At 37.1% G+C, this 19,474-nt stretch overlaps 3 protein-coding genes across 3 annotated transcripts in view; 2 read left to right on the top strand and 1 right to left on the bottom strand.

The window, feature by feature from the left end:
- LOC149208442 (uncharacterized) overlaps positions 1–10,561 on the top strand; it is a 149,366-nt gene extending 138,805 nt beyond the window's left edge. Inside the window, exon 3 of the mRNA XM_089396057.1 lies at positions 10,499–10,561. The gene's annotated coding sequence lies outside the window, so the exon portion shown is untranslated. The remainder of the gene's footprint in view (positions 1–10,498) is intronic.
- LOC149208444 (receptor kinase-like protein Xa21) lies at positions 6,762–9,794 on the top strand. The gene is made up of 3 exons (XM_089396058.1): positions 6,762–8,638; positions 8,738–9,199; positions 9,429–9,794. The coding sequence occupies exons 1-2, from the start codon at positions 6,919–6,921 to the stop codon at positions 9,187–9,189; spliced, it is 2,172 nt and encodes a 723-aa protein (XP_089252184.1). The 5' UTR covers positions 6,762–6,918; the 3' UTR covers positions 9,190–9,199; positions 9,429–9,794.
- LOC149208443 (putative LRR receptor-like serine/threonine-protein kinase At5g48740) lies at positions 9,206–9,942 on the bottom strand. The gene is made up of 3 exons (XM_089396061.1): positions 9,789–9,942; positions 9,624–9,692; positions 9,206–9,496 (listed from the first exon to the last, which is right to left on the bottom strand). The coding sequence occupies exons 1-3, from the start codon at positions 9,940–9,942 to the stop codon at positions 9,393–9,395; spliced, it is 327 nt and encodes a 108-aa protein (XP_089252187.1). The 3' UTR covers positions 9,206–9,392.
- Positions 10,562–19,474: the final 8,913 nt, after the last annotated feature.

The raw sequence follows: 19,474 nt of genomic DNA, 5'->3' as shown, positions 1-19,474 counted from the left end.
CTATTGCAAAATTTGAGATTTTAGCTGCCTGTTCTAGTATTCTTCCCTATTGTGACAGGGACCATAGATGTTAAAAATCCTGAGCTCTGTATCAAGTTCAAATGAGTATATTTTTGCCCCAATGTGCCCAGAGCTTCCCCATATGTTACAAATTCTGATGGTACGGTTGTTAATTCCCAGAGCCAAACCCCTTGAGTGGCAAATTACATAAAGAGAGTGAAAATTCCACCCTGGTAGCCATGATTCGAGAAGGTGAGTGATAAACCTAGCCTGACCTAGGGTTTCTTGTAGAAAGAGGACATCGATCATCTCAGATTTTAGTAGTCTTTGCATGGCTAGTTTTTTGTCAGGGCTAGCCAGCCCTCGATAGTTGAAGGATAACATCTTCATGGAGGGGGGTGCACAAGGGTATTCACTGCTCTAAGTACCCAATCGATGGAATGTTGTCTGCCAGCTGCAATCTCTTCCCCAGCTTGTAGAATGGCTTTAGATAAGGAGGAGGGTCTGCCTCGAGGTTGTTTCGAAGGTGGGGGAGAAGAAATCAGACTAATGCCCAGGGAATCAGGAGCCTGTGATTGAATCCGAGAACATAGAGGGTATCTAGTGGATGGAGGGACGGGTGCAGGAATGGAAGTGATGGCTGTGGGATCCTCGGGAAAAATGGTGAGGCGCAGGATATGATGGGAGAAGAGGGTTTTAGGGGACATGCTAGAGTAATGGGAGGTATATTGCAGTGATCAGAGAGCTGAACATTATTTGATGCAATGCAAAATGATGAAGCAGTAGTATAAGAAGAGGAGGAGGATGAATCCAACATATCTGTGGAGAATGAAACCTCGGGGACCGCCCTTGCTCTGGTCAGAGGAGGAGATGGTGGCCCGAAAGGTGCTTTCCCACGCTTCTTCCTGAGATCCTTTGAGGGTGCTTTCTCTGCATCAGCCTGTGCCAAGTTTACTGCCTCTTTAATCGCGGGGGGGCTTCCTTGTGAGTGAGAACTTTTTTGCGTATTGACCTTCTCCTTTTCTCCATCTCTTGCCTTCCAATTCAAGGGGAAGTCCTTGAAAAGGTGTCCCACCTTATGGCATCGTCTACAACGGAACAAGACCCCTCCGTAATCCAGGGTTTGTTGTCGAGAGAAAGATCTCCATTGTAATGTGATATGCTCCTGGAGGCCCCCCCTTGTGTCCAGATGAACCAAAACCCTGGCATAAGCCATCATTCCAGTAGCTAAATACGATCTATCGTGCTCAAGGTATGTGCCAAGGGTGTTGCCGATGCGTTGAAATATGTCCTCTGACCAGAATTGGAGGGGCAATCCCGGAAGCCAAACCAAAATAGGCCTGACTCCTATCTATTCTTTTTCCGGATCGAATAGAGGGTTCCAATGGCAGAGGAGGACAAAAGCATGTTCAAAGTGCCAGAAGGAGGATAGGACCCAATTCGTGTGCTCAGCTCTGGCAAACACATAGTGAACCAACCCCTAACAAAAGTTTGTACAAATGGAAGGTCAGCGAGGTGCTACCCCCATACCTCTGAGGTCCAAAGCTTCAATTGAGCTGCTGTGTAGGTTCTACCTTAGATCCTTCCAACCAGAACGCGGTCCATCGTATCCATGGTGTCGCCCCACTAGATATCTTCCCCAAGCCTGATGATGATGTCTTCACCTTTCGGCTTGAAGCACTTTCGCTTCTTGCTTGGCCTAACAGCAACTTCAGAGGAGTCTGGTTGTTCCTATAGTGGAGAAGGGTTTGAGGGAGGTCTTTCAGTGCTATGATGTGCATCCGTAGGGATAGGTTTCGAGAGTGGGGGCACTATCGTGTAGCTACCCGATGGAGGTGCCGCTGATGATGTTTCTTGAGGGGTCCCTTGAACCGAGGTCGAGGGATTGCTGGGAGGGATGTTAAGAGAGAAGACAGACAGAGCAATCATTCCAACCCTAATCCTCTTTAGTTAGACAAAGACCTTACTCTGGCTAGCCAGTACAAAAGGATCTCTAAAGACCTTAGGGAGAATTTGTTTGGGTCGGAGCTAGTCAAGCTCTGTAGTGCTAAGGATCTCATATTATGCAACGGTCTAAAGAAGTGGCCCAATTCTAGCCAAATGACTTGCATCCATGGGCTTGGTAACAATGTGGTAGACTATTTTATTTCCGATCTTCCTTTATAAATCAAAATAATAAATTTTGACATCTTAAACGACCACGAGCCTAGCTCTGATCATAGGCCTTTACTTATAACTCTCAATTTCTTCATGCCTAGAGATCCCATAGAAGATAATCCTTATAGCCAAAAGAACTTAATCTTTGATAGAAATAAAAACGATCTCTTTCTAAATGAATTAAAAACTAATTTGCTTCATTTATCTAGTATAGACAACATAGAATACCTCTATCATAATTTTACTACAACCCTCTCATATGCTATTAACAAGTTCTCAATTGAAGTTTCAAGTAATAAAGGAAATAACAAAACCAACCCATGGTATGACAAAGAGTGTAAAAGTGTGAGGAGAGCAATTAAGAAATTTGTTGATGAATCTCTTAAAAATGGCAAGATAATTTAAATATATAAAGCCCTAACTAAAAGGAAAAAAAGGCAGTATATATTCGTAAAAGACAAGAGAATCTCTTACACCTCTCTAAGGTAGCTGGTAAGAAATTCTGGAGGCAGATTCTAATTAGGAAAACTAAAGGTAATAATAAAATTTCTTTATACGACTGGAATTCCTATCTTGAAAAGCTTTATGAATCTCCAAATGACATGGATAACTTTGAAACCCTGCTCACAACAAAATAATTTTTCTGATTACAAGACATTGATTTTTGGGTTAAACGCCTGGAAAATGGGAAAGTTAAGGACATTGAAGGTTACCAGGTGAAAATCTTAAAAATTGGAGGTCTCGTACTCATCCCCCACATCCACAAGCTTTTCAATTAAGAAATCAAGAGAGGGTTCCCTAAACCATGGACTCAGAGCCTCATTATCCCTATTTTTAAAAGTGTGGATACAAATAACCCCTCCAATTATCAGACAATTATGATCAACCCTCTCTTAGCCAAGTTATATGGTATTATTTTGGAAAAGAAGTTGAATGTATGGCTTGAAAGTGAATGTAAGCGGGCTAAAGGCCAAATGGGTTTTAGAAGGCAACACTCAACAATGGACCACCTCGTTACACTTAGGATCATTGTGGAGGAATGTTGCAATGATAAATCCAATCTCTTTTGTTGCTTTGTGGACTTTAGAAAGGCTTTCAATATGGTTCCTAGAAACAACCTATGGAATAGATTAGAAGAGCTAAAGGTTCCTTTTGAGTTGAGAGCTGCTGCTATAAGTTTATAAGATAATGTAATTGCCAAGTTAAAGAGCAATGAGGGGTGGTCGAAAGATATTAAGTGTAATATCGATGTTAAACAAGGTTGCTCCCTCTCCCCTACCCTATTTGGCATTTACATCAACAAGCTAGAAGGTTTTTTAGAGGAACCAGACTATGCTGACATGATCTTAGCTGAGATAGTCATTATCCTTCTTCTCTATGCTGACGATATTGTTCTTCTCACAAGGTGCTCATCTGATCTCGATAAGAAATTTAGACTCCTAAAGGATTTCTGCTCTACCATGGTTATGACTGTTAACACTAAAAAAACAAAAGTTATGATTACCAAATCCAAGAAGGACACTTACGCTAATTTTATGTATGACAATAGTAACTTGGAGGAAGTGTGTTCTTACAAGTACCTAGGAATTTATATTCATCACAAGCTCAACTGGAACTATAGCATTGATAAAAGGATTAATGGCGGGTGGAAAACTTATTTTGGTCTTGAAAATAATTGTAAAATGGGAAACCTCGTAATGTGGGATAGAAAAAAGTTCCTCTTTGAAACGTTAGTCACTCCTGTTATCTTATATGGCTGTGAGGTTTGGGGTTGAAGCATCTCTAGTGAATCCTGAAGAAAGATTGAGAAAATCTAAAAGCGTTTTATAATGTATAACCTCAAGATTAAAAACAACACACCTCATCCTATTCTCCTTATAGAAGTGGGTCTTTCCCCTATCGAGAGCCTAGCTATGACTAGGCTTCTGGTGTACAAACACAAACTCAATAACATAGGAGACCATAGACTACCTAAGCTAGCTTTAAATTCCAACCAAAACCATTTAAGGCTCAAATGAGGTTGGTATAAAGACACCAGGGCCTAGTTAAACCGTTGGGAGATTGACGAGAATGTTGTAGAACATTAATAACTTTTATTCATTGAAAAAAAAAATCACTCATATTTCAATGTGAAAATGAAATAGAAAAAAAAAAATTATTTTTATTCATTTGTATAATGTTTTCTTTTTCCATTCATACCCTATTAAAATAATCTAATAAGTAATAAATATAAATATCTAATTATTTTAATATTTTGAAAAATTTGTACAAATTTTTCATTTTTCCTACTAATATTCTCATATTAAGATGTCATATGAAAAATGAGTAATTAATCAGTTATTTTTACATTTTATTAATTTACTTGTTTCTTTTTTTCCCTCTCATATTTCCATCTTGAAATATAATGAAAGTAACTGTAAATAATTATTTTTTTTTTCCATTTTCCCTAGTTGAATATTAAAATGTAATAAAAAATAAATATAAATTACTTTCTATATTAAATATAATAAAAAGTAATTAAACTTGAAATATGATGAAAACTGTAAATAATTATTTTTTTTTCCATTTTCCCTAGTTGAATATTAAAATGTAATAAAAAATAAATATAAATTACTTTCTATATTAAATATAATAAAAAGTAATTAAATAACTAATTATTTTTATGAAAAAATTGAATATTAATAAATAATTATTATTATTATTTCATATTTTAATATTAAATATTGAATTGCTAAAAAAATTACTATTATTTTTATTTCTATAATTTTTTTATTTCACATAGTCCTGTTAGATATGATTTTATAAAATCCTACTGATATTTAATCACAATAAACAAAGTGAAAATGATATTTGGAAAACCCACTAATTTTCGCAATCATCATGCCCTCGTCTTCAATTAATCCTATCCATCCATGCTCACTCTCATCCTACCGTTACGTCTTTCCCATCTTCACTTTCTCCCTCGTCTTCAATTAATCCTATCCATCCATGCTCACTCTCATCCTACCGTTACGTCTTTCCCATCTTCACTTTCTCCGGGCGGACTCGCAGCTTCACCACAACGACAAGTTAAGGGATTAATGAATCCACGTAAAAATAAAATAATTAATATGAAAATTATGATGCTGGGCTAATCTATTTAAGGCAAACTAATTTTTTAATAAATTTGAGTTGCACAAGTAAATTAATTTATTTAAAATAACAATTGTGCGTTAAGTAATTGACTCCAAGTAAAACAGGTATTGAATTCCTATATTCCAAAAGTAAATTATTAATTTAAATGGAAAATGGGTTTCGTAGGGATCCATTCCAGATAATGTGCACTTCGAAATGAGTGACTTTTCACGAGTGTCGAAAGGACGGCTAAGGGATTAATCAATCCACTTCCTATCTTCACTCCGTCCACACCTCTCACGACCATTTCCTCTCCACTGAAATTCTGTGTCTCTCCTGAAGCCCTTAAGGGACCTCCCCTTGCCCTTTATAAATACTCACTCGTTGCCACAATCCCCATACCCACTGTAACGGAAGCCCTTCATTTCCATCGCCATGCCGTCTCCCTCTTTCGCTTTGCCTGCGCTCTTTCTCCTCTTCCTTTTCCCTTTCTCCTCTGCGCATTCATTTCATTTTCATGATGATGCACAGTCCCTGTTGGCATTTAAGAAGCTCATTACTAGCGATCCCAATAATTCCTTGGCCAATTGGAGCCCCACAGTCCCCCTTTGCAACTGGACTGCTATTACTTGCGGCCGCCGTCATCCAGACAGAGTCGTCGCAATCGATCTCGATGGCATGGATCTACGCGGCACCATCTCCCCTTCGCTTGGCAATTTGTCGTTCCTACGCTCACTCAATATTTCAGACAATAAGCTCCACGGTCATATCCCACCCCAATTGGGACGCCTCTTTCGTTTGAAGTGGCTCTGGCTTTGGAGCAATCAATTGGAAGGAAATATACCACATCAACTCAGCAGCTGCAGAAATTTGGTTTCGTTGGCCCTCTCCTACAACAATCTGGGCGGAAATATCCCCGGGGAGTTGTCTTCCCTGTCACATTTGCAAGAGCTTTACTTGGGCGAAAACAGTCTAACAGGTACCCTTCCCTCTTCATTGTCTAATATCTCTACTTTGACTGACTTGCAAATTTCCATCAACAACCTCATTGGCAGCATTCCACAAGAACTGGGCCTTCTCACCCATCTGCAAACTCTTTACCTTCATACAAATGCATTGTCTGGCAGCATTCCCCCTTCATTGTCCAATATCTCCACTTTGACTCAGTTGGACATTGCCAACAACCACCTCACTGGCAGCATTCCCCCTTCATTGTCCAATATCTCCACTTTGACTCACTTGGCAATTTCCACCAACCACCTCACTGGCAGCATTCCACAAGAACTGGGCCTTCTCACCCATCTGCAAACTCTTTACCTTTATACAAATGAATTGTCTGGCAGCATTCCCCCTTCATTGTCCAATATCTCCACTTTGACTCACTTGGACATTTCTAAAAACAAATTTACAGGGCACATTCCATTAGAATTTGGTGCCAAACTCAACAATTTGAACTAGCTCTCTTTATGGGGAAATCAACTTAGTGGGAACATACCAAATACCATTGGGAATTGTTCCAAACTTGAAATACTTTATCTACACTACAATAACTTGAGTGGGAGTGTTCCAATAGAGTTGGGTAACCTATTCCTCCTTGAAAAATTATACTTGCATAATAATGAGCTTGACAGTGGTAGCACCACAACCATGCCTTTTCTTGTATCTCTTACGAATTGTTCTCACTTACAAAAACTACACTTGAGTGACAATAAACTAAGTGGTGTCTTGCCCCTTTCCATAGGGAGACTTTCTACCAATTTGTCTTACTTTTCATTAGCAAACAACAAAATACAAGGAAACATTCCTCCACATATTGGCAATCTTAGTAGCCTAATCTTTCTAAATTTAAGTGGAAACTTTTTAAATGGTACCATTCCACCATTTGGAAACCTTACAAAATTAGAAAGATTGGACTTAGGAAACAATGAATTAGAAGGTAACATCTCCAATCAATTTGAACAATTACAAGGACTTGGTCTCTTGGACATTAGTAGAAACAAACTCACTGGAAAGATTCCCAATTCCCTTCCACCGTCTAAACAACTAAGAAGACTCTTACTTCATGACAACAAGTTATCAGGGAGCATACCTGCCATCTTAGGAAACTATATAAATTTGGAATTGCTTGACCTGTCTCACAATATGCTCACTGGAAGCATTCCACGAGAAATTGCTAAACTTTCTAATCTACAATTCTATTTGAACTTGTCATGGAATTTATTAGATGGCTCGTTGCCCATGGAGATTAGTAAAATTGCAATGGCTCAAGCTATAGACATTTCCTCCAATCACTTGACTGGGCTCATTCCACCTACACTTGGAAGTTGCAGTGAACTACAAACATTGAATTTATCTAGAAATGCCTTCCAAGGCTCTATTCCAGATTCACTTGGAACTTTACTAAGTCTTGTGAACCTAGATCTCTCTTTCAACTCCTTATCAGGTCCAATACCAGTGACTCTCCAAAAATTGAAAATGCTTCAGTGTTTGAATTTGTCTTTCAACAATCTCACAGGGGAAATCCCAAAAGCGGGATTTTTTGCAAATCAAACAATTATCATGTCCTTCATTGGGAATCCAGGCCTTTGTGGACCAAAAGTATTCATGTTACCTGCATGTCCAACATCAAGAAGTCATTTTGCACTTGTGAAGAAAATACTATTTCCAATGAGTGGAGCTATTGTTTTTATACTATGTTGCTTACTTTTGGGGTTCCTTTGGAGACGAAATATACATGTGCAAAGCTTTGATTTCTCAGAATCCATTTTTCAAAAGTTAGAGCACAAAAGGATCTCATTTCAAGAGCTTCACATAGCAACCAATGGATTCAGCAGGAGCAACTTGTTGGGATCAAGTAGTTTTGGATCTGTTTATAAAGGAATTTTGAGTGATGGCACAATTGTTGCTGTGAAAGTTTTCCAATTGCAAAATGACCAAGGTGAGAAGAGTTTCAAAGCAGAGTGTGCTGTCTTGCAAAAGATTCGACATCGAAATTTGGTGAGAATCATAACCTCTTGCTCCAACCTCCATTTCAAAGGTTTAGTGTTCCAATTTATGTCTAACGGAAGCCTAGAGAAGCATTTGTATCATGACAGAAATGACAACAATGATGAGGAAGTGTGTGGCCTGGGATTAAAAACACTACTAAACATTGCCATTGATGTGGCCCATGCCATTGAATATCTACATCATTATTCTCATGTGCAAGTAGTGCATTGTGATATAAAACCCAGCAATGTGTTGTTGGATGAAGACATGATAGGCCATGTGACAGATTTTGGTCTTGCAAGATTGATTGGTGCAGACTTTGGTGATTCACTTACTTCAACACTTACTTTGAAAGGGTCTATGGGTTACATTGCTCCAGGTATGGATTTTTTAAAAATTAGTTTTAATTGTCATTTTTCATCAACAATTTTGTATACACTAGTGAGATAAATATTTATTGAGGTTTCCTTTAATGCAGAGTATGGATTGGGTGAGAGAGTTTCTACCAAAGGAGATGTTTACAGCTATGGCATTATGTTATTGGAAATGCTTACCAGAAAACGACCAACCAACAACATGTTTATTGGAGACCTAAACTTGCACAAGTGGGTGAGCCTAGCATTTCCAAACAAAGTGAAGGAGGTGATTGACAACAATCTGTTTAGTGCACAGGATGGAGCTGGATTTGAAGAAAATAATATACACAATTGTCTACTTTCTTTGCTACGAGTTGGTTTACTTTGTTCAAAAGATTCACCTGATGAACGGCCAACTATGAGAGATGTGGTAATAGTGTTGGAAAATCTCAAAGAAGATTTGGTGGCAAAAACAATTGCTATAAGAAGAAGTATATCCAATTTACTTGGCCATACAAATGCACCAAATATAAATTCCATAACACCAAATGACCAAAGTTCTTCAACATTCTAGTGTGACAATTGTAAGTACAAAATATTTCAATCATATCATTATTTTTTCAATCTCATATTTATTTTTTATTTTAAAAATTTCAAACAAATTTCTGTTACCATGTATTATCTATTTATAATTACCCCGAATATGAAATTTAGATGCTTTTTCAACAGTCGATTAAAATTTGGTTAGATTTATTCTTCTTTCATAGTATTTATAAATTAAACTAAAATGGAAAAGAAATTAATTGCATTTAGGATATTCGCGGTCTTGACGTCCCTGTGAATTATCTTTGCTGTGGAACCCACGTGCAGGTATTCCAATCCTTCAAATACAGTTCGCAGGTAGAACACATGAGATATATTATATTTACGCTGGAAATGTACTTTTATTTTACTGTAATCGGTATAACTTGAAACAACCAGTGTTCAGATTAGAAGAGAAAGCGCTACCTTGGGCTGCATCTAAAGTTATTTTGAGCCTTGTTTTCCAATTTAGTTTGGAATGTTCTGCTCTAGGTCCTGGAAAATAAAATAATAGCCAATTGCGTGTTCGATACCATGGTTATTCTATAAACTGAAACGAAGATACCTCTGTGAGCAATATAATTTATTTACCATAAAGGTGGTCCCTTAACGACCCTCCACGCATGTGCTCGTAAATAAGCATAACTTCTCTGGATTCGTTGCAGTAACCCAGTAAAGATACCAAATTCCTATGATTGATTCTAGAAAGAAGATCAACCTGTTCATTAAGTGAAGAATTTGGCATGAATTTTAGGGTCCCAAACTATATGTGATACTATTAAACTATATGTGATAAATTAAACAGAAATGGAAAAGAAATTAATTGCATTCTGTTAGTTTACAGTGGGAAGTGTGAAGATTTATATCATGAAGTTTGCTACTTAAATATATTCCCAGTATGTACTAATCAATTTTCGATACTCTATAGAATACTTAAAAATGGAGCTTTAATCCCAAGACAGTCCCAGGAGCTTCGAACAATTAGTCTTTTCTCAAAGGTATGTTAAAAGTTCTTATTATTTCAAAATTTGAAGTCAGCATGAATCGTTATCCATTTTTCAGTATTCTCAATGCTCGGTTCAATGAAATCGTTATCCATTTTTCAGAAATTTCAATGCCCTGTTAATGTCAAATTTGGGGTTCTTCAGTGGACGTTTTTCATTGCTCTCTGAAATGGAAAAAGGCGTACTCTTTCATCGATCATGATCAGTGACTTCTACTCTGATATATATTGAGCTGCTACTTCCATCGTGGCAGACGTACTCTTCCAGGATTGATTTTTTTCCCTAATAATTATGCAGACTTTTTCATCGATTATGTACTCTTTCAGCTCTTCTCAATGGACGTTTTTCAGTGCTCTGAAATGGAAAGTTGTGGGTTCATCATGTAATGTAGAGGAGGCTCTGCTTTGGGTACAGGAAAACTATGTCCTCTGCTTTGGGTACAGGAAAACTATGTAATGACATTTTGTTTTACGTTCTGAATGGGTACCTCTCAATTCCAAATTTAATTATGTGAGAGGTTTTTTTATAAAATATTAAATGCTATGCTTTTTATTATTTGATTAATATAATTCATCGGTTGATTCTAACAATCCTATAGCTGGAATTCTTGGTCCTCCCCATCTAAAGAATTAATGGCATTTGTTGAGTATGGAATTCTTCACATTTCAGAAATAGCCTTTATAATATTTGGTTATTTTGAAAAATTAGATCTTTCGAATAATGGATATTTTATTTATTAATTTTAATTAATATAGGGTGGTTTTTTTTTCATATTTGGTATAATAATGAATATTTTTTAAATATAAAGTATAATTTGAGTAGACTTATTTATTAAAAAAAAAATCTTTTTCTGGTAAGATATAGATTTCAATTTGAAATGGTAGAATATATACTTATTGGTAATATAAATAATGAAATTGTTATGTAGAAGCAATTTTTTGTTTACAAACAAGAGGGCCTCATACAATAACTTGATGTTTGGCTATACTAGAATATCAAAATTAGATTATTGTTATTATTATTTTTATTTTAAACCATTGTGAATGGGTAACTTGTTGGAGTAATTTGGGCTATAAACCACAATGAAATTAATTTAAATGTATTTTTTTCAAAACTTTTAAAATAAACTAAGTTTATTTTGCAATGATTTTATAGAGAAAATGAAATACAATATCAAAGACATGCAATGCTTCATATGTTTTTATGGTTATACCATTATTTAAATGCAATTTATGTGAGGAAAGTGTGGAAGAAGGGGGCCTCATGAAGATGCCATTACTCCTATATAATGTTGGAATTGTGTCAAGCAAAAGTCTAGCAATAAATATTTAAGGAATGAAAAACACAAGGAAGAAGGATAATGCTTTTCACCACATAGTCTCATGCATAATATTCTACTTTCATTTGGTGTCTAGTTGCCTTTAGTTTTCCACTTTTCTAATTTGTATGTCTACTTGTCCCTCAAATCTGTACATATTTTATTCTCGAACCCATTTCTAAAAGATGTGGAATAAGAATTGATCTTTGGAAGAGTCATCATCAACTTCATTAATTAAAGCATCTGAGCCATCTTGCTCAACATCTTTTCTCGTTATATAACTGAAGTCATTTTGATATGCAATGTGCATGTTTTCACTAATTGGGGTTAGATCTCAAAAAGGTATTGGGTATAATAGTAGAGTTTGGATAACATAATGATGTCTTAATTTACATCCCTTGACCTAATGAGGGGTCAACACTAAAAAAATTGTGCACTATGAATGTTGGTTGATCAAGTCATTTGGTATCCAAGTAAAACCCATTTTCCTTTGGAGTTCTACAACACAAACTACCCTAACAAAGTGATGCCTACAACAAGGAAAACACATGTACTTGCTAGATGAAGTACATGTCCACTTGCAAGTAGTAGACATTTTCATCTAGTTAGCATCATTGTTGAAGTTTCATTGACTTATGACTAATATGCCTCCAAGTACAATGCAAACGTGGAATCATTGTATTGGTGTACAAGGTAGGTTGATCATGTTAGTTTACTTAAAATATAGATCTTAGGGTATTAGGATAGATGTAGCTAAATGTATATCCTTTACATAGATCAACATTGGTTGACATAATGATTGGGCCAACACTTTATGAAATCGCATTATGAAGCGCCATCAAATTATCTTGGCAATTAAAGTAACATAGTCAATATATTACTCGCACTCACCCATCCATATAACCCAAGGTTTTTTATTGATCCCAAATAGACTTATATTTGATGCAACTTCAACCTATTTAAGTTCTAATATATATTTAGATCCAAGCTAAGAAGCATTGTAAAAAATATATTGTAGATTAAACTATTGTTAACCACCTTTATGAGGGTCAATAAACATTCATAAGAAGTGACTTGCAACCAACCACTTCCTTAACTATATGCAAGTTTCCAAAAAATGTTTTAGAGGGGTACCCCAAATGGGTTATCAAATGACACCAACTATTAGGGGATACACTCGTGTGGGTTAGATATCACTCTATAGCTAGCTATTTTAGGGCATACAATGGTTAGGATTCTAATTAAACATAATTTTGAAATGAATGAAACTCATCTCTAAGGAACCAAACTCTAATACCATGAAAATGAAACAAGGAATGACCTATCTATTGAATACCCTAGGTACCTACCTTAAGTATACACAAGTTTCATCTAAATATAATTTCAGTGCAACCATTCATGTAACAGTTGAGTGGGTAGAACCTTCATAATAGTGCTTTTCAATATGATGTCATAATTCAACTAGTCCCTTAAAACATGACAATAGCTCATGTGATGATTCTTGGGAAACCACACAAAGTCCAAACTCCTTTCAAATATCAAATTAGTTCATGTGATAGCTATGGAATGTTGATCCATAACTTTTGTCTTATCCACTCATTGGTTCACCCCCTTTACATATTTCTTGACATATAGTTTCTTAAAATCAAACCCATAACAATAAATCCCACCTAATACATTGAGCTCCCTACATAAGATCCAATATATTTGTTCATTTCCTTCATCATCTTCATGTTTTTGCATATTGTGTGAATATTAGAAGAAGAATGTGCTTCTTCCCCATTAAAGATTAAATCCTCACACTCCATGTAGTCTAAGGATGCAATTCCTAATTCTCTCTCCATTTCTTCATTGAGATCTCTTCCTCATCAAATCCATACCAAGAAAACTTCACTAGAGGACTAGGCTCATCATGTGGAATTATTTATCATCTTCAAATCTGGAGAAAGGTTTAAGAAATAGTAATCTCATATCATTGCAATAGGAAATGCAATTAATGGGTAAAGAATTGTACCAAACAATTACAACCCCTTGCAAAGTCAATATGAATAAAGGAATTAAATAATTCTCATTAGACATAGTATACATCTAGAGAAATTAACAAGTCGAACATGATATCCAATTGATTAAAACTCAGTTCTTATGAAAATGGGAAATTGTAGCCATGGACTAGAAGGAACATAGCTTCAATTATTTAGGTTGACAAAAGGATCCAAACAAAGTATACTAGCATTTGCACCAAAAAGGGTGCAAATACATGCCAATAGAAGTGTAGATGAATGTAGAATGATGTAGCGGTAGCGTTTTAGGAAACAAGGATGTGAAAAGCATGAGGAATTAAGAAGCTAGGGGTGGGGTGGAATTGGAAGGAATTGGTAAAGTAGAGGGTTGCAAGTAGGACATGGGTGGGTTATCTAAATCTAGTGAGTTTGTCCCAACAATCAGATGCCTTCATAGAAGCACCGAGGATATAGAGATAACCACAAGCTAATAGGGAAGACAATGAATCAAGCAAGTAAACACTTAGAAATTAAATTTGTTGAAACAATGAGACTAAAGCGGAAGAAGACATATATGGAAATGTTGACATGCACCATATTGCATTGGTTTTATGTAATTATGCTTTGCTCAATCCATGAGCTCATCACTAAGAGGTGTTTTAGGGTTTCTTTTACCATCTAAATATGTATACAATAACATTTGAAATATAATGGTTTCTAATGTCTAATTGGAGGTCAGGGATTCACTGGTCAAAGGCGTTCACAGGTTGGGTATCTCTTCAAGGTCTAGTGTGCCAAGGGGCCTGGCTATGTGGGATGTCATTTTATAAAAAAAGTTCATATATATAATTAAAATATTTTAAATTTAATTTTTTAATAATATTGAAAAAATATTGTTTTGAAAAATAAACATTATAAATTTCATTAGTCAATGTTAAACTAATAGTGGTCGATGGACAATGTTAAAGAGCCCTTTTATAACCTTAATTTCATATTCTTATGGTTAGTTGGCTACCAGATCATGCTACATCTGCTACCATCGGGAATGTCCTGAAACTATCTTGCCACCCTATTTGAAGTAGAACAAATTTAATACTAACACACAAGAGTCTAAATTATTAAAATATACAAAGAGAAATTACAAATACACCAAATATAAGTAAGGAAAAACCATTCTCAAATATAATAGTAATGATTAGAGATTACATTTGAGAATCCTTAAAAAAGACATATAATAATATAAAAATTATATTTTAATTTTTAATACACATATACATTTTTCTTTTTATCTTATAAAACAAAATACATCCTTTATTTATTGCAATACATTTTTTATTTTTTAAAAATACTTGCTCCATACAATACTCTAAATTAGAAATGAGTTAAATTGACATCACAAAATTTTGGAAAAGCTAAATTATATTTTGTTTTGATAGAACAACAAAATTAGCTCAAAAAGTTCAATCTTAACTTAAATACAAAACCAACCAAACAAAAGGATCAGAGACCCACTAAATCCAACATTAAATGTAAAACCAACTAAACAAGAGGATCAGTGAAGCACTAGCACAATGTGATCAATAATTTTCCTTTGACCCAACAAATGCTCCCTGATTTTCTAAGATGAGTTTTGGGAGAATAGGCTTCAATCTTTGCGCTAAAATTTTGGAGATTATTTTGTATAAGAAGTTGCACAAAGAAATTGGCCAAAATCTAGCAAAAGAGGACAGACTGACCTCCTTGAGCGTTAAGGCTAAGAAGGAGCCCTATGCAATTTTTTTGAACATACAATCTACTTTCCTTATTAAATTGAACTTGATCACCTCCCAAAACAATGGATAGAAATGAGTCGGGAAATCATCTAGGCCAAGTGCTTTGTTCCAACATAGGGAAAACATGTTTTGACTTCCTCTTTTGTTACTTCCTTCAACAAGTCTGTGTTTTCCTCTGTGGAGTATTTTCCTCTATTATATATGCAACAACAATCGAATTCGGAACATGTGGGTCATAATAGAGTGTTTTGTAATGGATATTTGTGGCATAATTCCCTCTATTATATATGTAATGACAACCACATTCGGAACCTGTGGCTCAAAATAGAGCGTTTTGTAATGGGAGACCACTTCTTTCTTGATTTTTCCAAATTCATTGAGCTAGGTGCCATCTACCAAAATGGCTTCAATGTTATTCTTCCATGGGAAATATTTTACTTGATTATGAAAATTTTATGTGTTAATATCCCTAGCTTAAAGTCGAAGTTTGTAGGATTCAAGACGCTACACCTCTTCCTCTTCTTTAAGGGATTTATGATATTATTCAAACTCCTTCCATTCTTGGAGAAGAAGTTCTTTTGACACAATGTCTTGCTCTATTATCTTTTAAGTTCCTTTCAAGGAGGTTTTATGTTGGATAATTTTGGATGCATTATCCTCTTTCCTCTCCTTGACCAATTTCTTGATGGTTGTCTTTAAATATTTAATTTTATACTCCCAAATTGTTATTGGGGACCTATTGTAGCGGCTACAACCACCCTCCAAAATTTTTCCTTAGCTTCATTTTGGAGCCTCCCTACCAACCATCCTTAGCAGCATGTCTTGCACTGCCCAGGTACATATGCTTCTAGTTTAGTTTCTTGGCTTATCAGCTTGTGTTTGCTAACTTTTTTTCCTTTCACCCGCAAGCTAACATCCTATGACTTGGTCTTCAACCGGCTCTTCTGCTCACTTGGAGAATTGCGCAGAACTAGAGGGCAACTAGCCTTGGTCTCCAGAATTGCGCAGAGCATCAAGGCAATCTACTGCTCTCCAGAAATGTGCAGAGCAAGCAGACTCCCTTCCCTTTGAAAATTGCGTAGAGCGTCCCATCACTGGGCTTGCTCTCAAATTTGTGCAGTTCTGGCTGGAAGCCTTTGCTTCAGTCCAGAAATTGTGCAAAGCTTGAGGGGAAGCGAGGGCCACTCAGCCCAGAAACTGTGCAGAAGTCATCTAGAGGCTTGCAGTCTATTGCATGCGCTCCCAAGTTGACCGATTCCCTCCAGGACTGAGAAATCTTGCTTTGCATGCATGGGTAGACTTTTCCAGAAAAAGAAAAAAAGCAAAAAGCATCCGTATATTTTAGGGATCATTTTTTCAGAGCTGGGGGTTACATGCAAAAATCATTTTAGAAACTTCCCACTAAGTGTCACTTTTTCCTAGATTTGTGGCATGTGCGTCATAAGCCTCCTTCTTGTCAAAACTATTTATTCGACGTTTTATATCTCATTCTTCACATCAATCTTGGAGCTCTGACATTCCCCATCACATCTAGGAGCCTTCGGCACACTCAACACACCTTTTTCAGGGTAAGTCCTCTTTTCATGTCTTTTGCTGCTTTTCTATCGCTTTTTGTGTTTGGGTTTGTTTGAATGTTGTTTGCTTGGTTTTATTGAAAGCTTGTTGTCATTTTAATGCATGTTAGCTTGTAGAAGCATTGTTTCAAGTTTTTAATTGCATCTCCTTATTGTCGCATGCATGACATTGTTTCTGCACTAACGGTCGTCGTTGTGACGACTCACTTCACACACTTCATTGTTTTCCTGTTTTACTGAATCTTGCACTCAATGATTGCATGCATGTTCATTCACTCATGTTTGCACCCAGTTTCTCACATGCATTCAGTCCTTACTGTTTTCAGTCACCCGTCAGCGGGTCTGAGCTGCCTTGGCCTGGCTTGCACTACGCATTTATGGGATGGAAGGCCTTGCCTTGCTCCCAGAAATTGTGTAGATCTTGCATCACACTAGCCTCCCAGAGTGTGCTCTACATAATTCTGAGAGGAAGTGCCTCATTTGGCCCCCAGAATTGCGCAATGAAGTTTTCTCAAGTTGTAGTCATGCTAACTGAAACTGCGCATTACACAGTTTCAGTCCTCAGCAGTCCAAGTTGGATTATGCTCTGCATAGTTTCAGTAGTCAGTTAGCTCACTGATAGTCCAGACTATGTTCTGCATAGTTTTGGCAATCAGTCTCCGAGCCTCCCAGTGAAAATTGCGCAAATCTTCTAGTCATTCACCCACGTGTGTTGCATATTAGTCCTCAAGTTTCTTTTGGTTTTCAACTAACATTGTGCTTGCCATGAGTTTTGCTCTGTCTCCAGGTACCATAGGTGTTCAACAGTCTCTCAGCAGTAGAGGTACAATGGCTTCCAAGAGAGCAGGGTCAAAGGACACCATTGAGAGCACAACTGGAGATATGGTTGAGCAAGTGTCTATGAGCTTTCCCATCTATGAAGATACTAAGTTGTTCATAGACAAGGATATCAAGATCAAATGCCAGGACATCAATGACATATTTTCATCTACCTTTCAGGAGAATCTGGAGGAATGCAGAGTCTATGTCAACATACACAAGTATGGCTTGTACCGGGTTGCATGTAGGTATCCCGCGTTTCCATGCACGGACATGATCCATTGGATTTTCTTGCATATTGATCTCGAGACAATGGTGTTGAGAAGTGCCAGTGGAACAGAACTTGCTACCTTCAGGGAAAAGGACTTTCAGGTGATGTATCACTTGCCACAACAACCCTTCACTAGGCCTAGCAACAGTGAAAAATCAAGAGACATCTTGAAGAGGTGGGTGAAAGAGCCTTCTAAGTTCAGGACAACACCCAGTCAAGTTTACAAGACAAGGATACTGCGGAAGGCTTATCATCTCTTGGTCATCTTCGCATGCCGCTTATACGGCCAAGAGAACAAAGAGACCTTCCCATAGAGTTGGGTGATTGTGTTGGATCAGCTGGCGAATGAAAGAAGACCTTTCAATTGGTCTGACATGTTGGCTCTCCAACAGAAGGGATAAGTAACAGATGCTCGACATCCGCCCAAGGGTCAACAAACAAAGCTATTCATGTCCTCTTACATACTTGATGCAATCTGTGCCCGTTCCCTCACTTGGGTTGGACATGGACACCTTCAAAAACATATGTGAACACATATTGCAGGTTGTTCTTCGAATGCAGCTTCCGTGTTGTTATAATACAACTATCAAACCACTTCGTCACCCCGGTGTACAGGATGATCTTTGAATAGGATCCACCTCGCATGTCATAGGAAACGATGGAGGTATTGGTAAACTTAGCATATTGGTATGCCTCACCCTTGGCACCTTCATCCAGATGTACAGTGTGGAGAAGGCTTCGCATGTTTTACCAAAGTTTTCCATGGATAAGTTGGTTATGCAAGAGGTTTCATACCACATCTCGACAGGTTTGTCAGCAAGACTGCACAGGAAGAAGAAGGCACCTTGGCCCGCTCTTCCTTTGCGGATCGAGTTGTATGAGATCTAGAATCTCAAGCATGATGAGGCTAAGACGGAGGAATTCAAGAGATCCACCTTTGACACCATAAGTTTCAATCCATATGATGTGGATGTCTTAGTGGAAGACCACTGTACGAAAGTGTATCATCCTTGGATCCACGAGGCGTGTCATTGGCCTGAGGAAGACCCATGGAGATACTACTATAACTTCTCAAGGCTCAATGAACTGGTTGGAATGGTTGTAGAATGATTAGCAACGCAGAAGGTAGTAGCATCCCAGAGAGAAGCAACATCAGTAGTAGGAGAGGGCAACAGACCTACACTTGACAAACGCAAGAGGAAGGTTTCTGACATCGCAAAGGCAGAGAAAAGCTACAAGTTCAAAGGAAATCCTCTTGTATTGATAGTAGCTTTGGAGATTGAAGCAAAGAGGCAACAACATGACATAAGGACTATGCAAAGAGAGAGGGAGAAGCAAAAGCTAGAGGAGGCATAAAATGATTTTAAGCAAAAACTAAGGGAAGAACAAGAGTTACGTAGAACAGAGAAGGAAGTGTAGCAGGAATAGGAACAACAAGAGGTGCAACATGCACACATTGATGAAACTACACTCATACAAGTTATTGATTCATTCGAACAACTGGCAGATAGAAAACAGG

Source organism: Pinus tabuliformis, chromosome 1_2 (genome assembly GCF_031772625.1).
Source record: "Pinus tabuliformis cultivar Carrire ecotype Pingquan chromosome 1_2, CPIR1, whole genome shotgun sequence".
Lineage (NCBI taxonomy): Eukaryota > Viridiplantae > Streptophyta > Pinopsida > Pinales > Pinaceae > Pinus > Pinus tabuliformis.
The sequence above is the reverse complement of the archived record's forward strand: the minus strand, read 5'-3'. Positions and strand labels throughout refer to the sequence as shown.